This window comes from Acanthisitta chloris, unplaced genomic scaffold, assembly GCF_000695815.1.
Source record: "Acanthisitta chloris isolate BGI_N310 unplaced genomic scaffold, ASM69581v1 scaffold13715, whole genome shotgun sequence".
Taxonomy (NCBI): Eukaryota; Metazoa; Chordata; class Aves; order Passeriformes; family Acanthisittidae; genus Acanthisitta; species Acanthisitta chloris.
Window position 1 is genome coordinate 30,332 of NW_008673245.1, and position 3,258 is coordinate 33,589.

At 40.4% G+C, this 3,258-nt stretch overlaps 1 protein-coding gene across 1 annotated transcript in view; it reads left to right on the plus strand.

Moving 5' to 3' along the window:
* Positions 1-2,371, plus strand: part of FBXW7 (F-box and WD repeat domain containing 7, E3 ubiquitin protein ligase) — a 32,690-nt gene extending 30,319 nt beyond the window's left edge. Inside the window, exons 10-11 of the mRNA XM_009074870.1 lie at positions 510-720; positions 1,757-2,371. Of these exons, the coding sequence (XP_009073118.1) occupies positions 510-720; positions 1,757-2,025 (480 nt within the window). The 3' untranslated portion in view covers positions 2,026-2,371. The remainder of the gene's footprint in view (positions 1-509; positions 721-1,756) is intronic.
* The last annotated feature ends 887 nt before the right edge of the window (positions 2,372-3,258 follow it).

Consider the following 3,258-nt stretch of genomic DNA (forward strand, 5'->3'; position numbering starts at 1 on the left):
TACACAGTTAGATTATAAAATGGCTAAACCCCACATTTTTCAATTACATTCCTTCCATTTTCCTGTGTTTTGACTTTTGTGCACATGATTCTGGACTAATGGTGTTGCCCTTCTCCACTTTAAGTCCCTCTGACTTGTAAGAAGCAGGGTTGGCTTGTTAACGTCTTTATTAGGAAAACTACATTCTCTTAGTGTTGCACACTGCAGGAGAGTCAGGATTCTGTTGTGTTTAAAGGAGCTGTATGACATCTAAAAGACCAGAGGTTCAGAGCTTCTTTTTAAACGTGTACCTCATAGCCCATATGTCTACAACAGAAAATGAGAGTGGCCAGGAATCCCCTTCTGTGCTGTCAAACGTGGCCTTCTCTACTTAGACTGAATTCTTACTTTGTAATGCAGCTTACGAGTACGTATGGTATCAAATGTTGCATTTAGCAAATTAAATGCTTAACAGCCTTCTTCATAAGATCCTAATGTAATTGTTTGTAATAGATTTACCTTTCTTGTAGTTTGATGGTATCCATGTGGTGAGTGGATCTCTTGACACGTCCATCCGAGTTTGGGATGTGGAGACAGGCAACTGCATTCACACGCTAACAGGCCACCAGTCACTCACGAGTGGAATGGAACTCAAGGACAATATACTTGTGTCTGGGAATGCAGATTCTACAGTCAAAATCTGGGACATTAAAACAGGACAATGTTTACAGACATTGCAAGGTGAGCTTAAACTACCTTCATGTAAATCAAGCTGTCTGCAGTAATCTGTGCTGCAGATTCTACAAAAAAAAAAACCAACTTGAGAATAATTGCATACAAAGAAACAAGCACCAACCGTTTACAACTTAACTATCTTTCTGATGACAGCTCTATGATCCTTTTCTGAACAAGAGAACAAAATGTATTTAATCTAATCTATTCAAATCACTCGCCTATTACGAAAGGCAGATGGTCTGGACTGATAGCAATTTGCTATGGGTATATTAGCCTAATAAGCCACAGAAATATGTAGGAAATTACATCTCAAAACAGTCAGTCAACGTGTTTATTTAGGGGTCACTTGGATGTTTCAAAGCCTACTGATTAATTGGATCAGGAGGCAAAGTACACTGTCTGTTGCAATAAATCAGGAGATGTGAGTGGAAGATGTTTTCTTTATTTCAGTAAGAAGAAAGATTTTTGTTTCCATGTTGACAGTTGCCACTCAGGCATCATGCACACAAACACATGGTTTTGTTTCTTCCCACAGAAAAGGTCTTATATCATTCCTATATATCATATGCAGCATTGCTGGCTGGAGCAGAAAATTAAATCTCCCTGTAAAGCAAACTCGGCTGTTCTAACAGTATATATTTGTATGTCAATATATAACTGTCAATATTTACTGATGGGGCAGTCTCATAGTAACACTTCAGAGGGACTTGGAGACGAACTCTGACAGCAGTCACCTCATTCTGAGTGGTTGAGTTCATACTCAGGAATGTCCAAGTGTACATTTGCCCAACTTTATATGCAACACAATGAGATCACTGAAACAAAGGAGGAAATACTGGGGAATTTCCTTCACTTTTTGAAAGCAAGGCAAGGCTTCTGTACCTTTTAACATACAAATCCAGGAGTTACAGTAGATATTTCGATAATAGTTCTAACAGGTAGAAACGGCTGTATGCAAATAGCTAGATATTTAGTCTAGGTGCAGCACTGTCTGACATTGCTTTCTAATTACAGATTAAAACGTTTTGGTTTACTATTGCAGGTCCCAACAAGCATCAGAGTGCGGTGACCTGTTTACAGTTCAACAAGAACTTTGTAATTACCAGCTCAGATGATGGGACTGTAAAACTTTGGGACTTGAAAACGGGTGAATTTATCCGAAATCTAGTCACATTGGAGAGCGGGGGAAGCGGAGGCGTCGTGTGGCGAATCAGAGCTTCTAACACCAAGCTAGTGTGTGCGGTCGGGAGCCGCAACGGGACTGAGGAAACAAAGCTGCTGGTCTTGGACTTTGACGTCGATATGAAGTGAAGGGCAGAAAGATGAATTTGTCCAAACGTGTAGACGATGTTCTCCTCTCCCTCCCCCCTGAAAAAAAAAAAAGAAAAGAGAAAAAAAAAGAAAAAGGAAAAAATCCCTTGTCCTTGGTGGTGCAGGATGTTGCCTTGGGGCAACAGATCCTAAAGACCTACAGACTACGAAGGAGAAGACAAAGATGACAAACTATAACTGACAAGAGAGGCTTTTGCTGTCTCGTCACATAAAAAGGCTACACTTTTGACCGGGGCAGCTTTGCAAAAATCCAACTTTTGAAATGAAACCAGGTGCAATTAATTTCTTTACTTTCCTCCAACTGCTCCTTGAGCAGTTTGGAGTGCAAAACAAAAAATGTTACAGTTCTTGTTAACAAGTTATTTTACCACAAAGATCTTGAAAGAAGCTGCACAGGTGAGCCTGCTGGTGCAGCCCTGGGCCACCCTGGGTCCGGCAGCCCCTCCGAGCAACGCGCTGTCCCTCAGTCCCGCTCCGGGCCGGGGGTTGGACCGGACAACCTCCAACCTCCCTTCCAACCTCTGCGAGCAGTCACTGGTTGACTTTCAAAAACTAGAGAGCATCTGCAGTGAAAAAAAAAAAACAAACGAAAACAAAGAGTCCATTCCTGGTATGGAAAAGCTAAAATATTACTGTGAATTGTTTTGTACAGTTTTATCAGAGCTTTTTCTTTTTTTTTCTTTTATTCCTCTTTATTTTTTTGCCAACCATTGCCAATGTCAATCACAGTATTAGCCTCTGTTTAATCTATTTACTGTTGCTTCCATCTACACTCTTCAACACAAGTTGCTCTGAGGTGGCAAGTTGTCCTGGGTTTTGAGAGTCCTCTGATGGATTTAATTCGCAATGCTGGTGCTAGAAGTAGGTCTTCAATTATGGGATTGTTGTCCCACCCCTGTACTGTATTCCCAGTGGCCAAACTTATTTATGCTGCTAAATGAAAGAAAGAAAAGCAAATTATTTTTTTTTATTTTTTTTTCTGCTGTGACGTTTTAGTCCCAGACTGAATTCCAAATTTGCTCTAGTTTGGTTACAGAAAAAGACTTTTTGCCACTGAAACTTGAGCCAACTGTGCCTCTAAGAGGCTGAGAGTGGAAGAGTTTCAGACAATTAAGAGTGAAGTTTGCCTGCAAATAAAGAATTGAGTGTGTGTGCAAAGCTTATTTTCTTTTTTCTGGGCAAAAATTAAAACACATTCCTTGGAACAAAGCT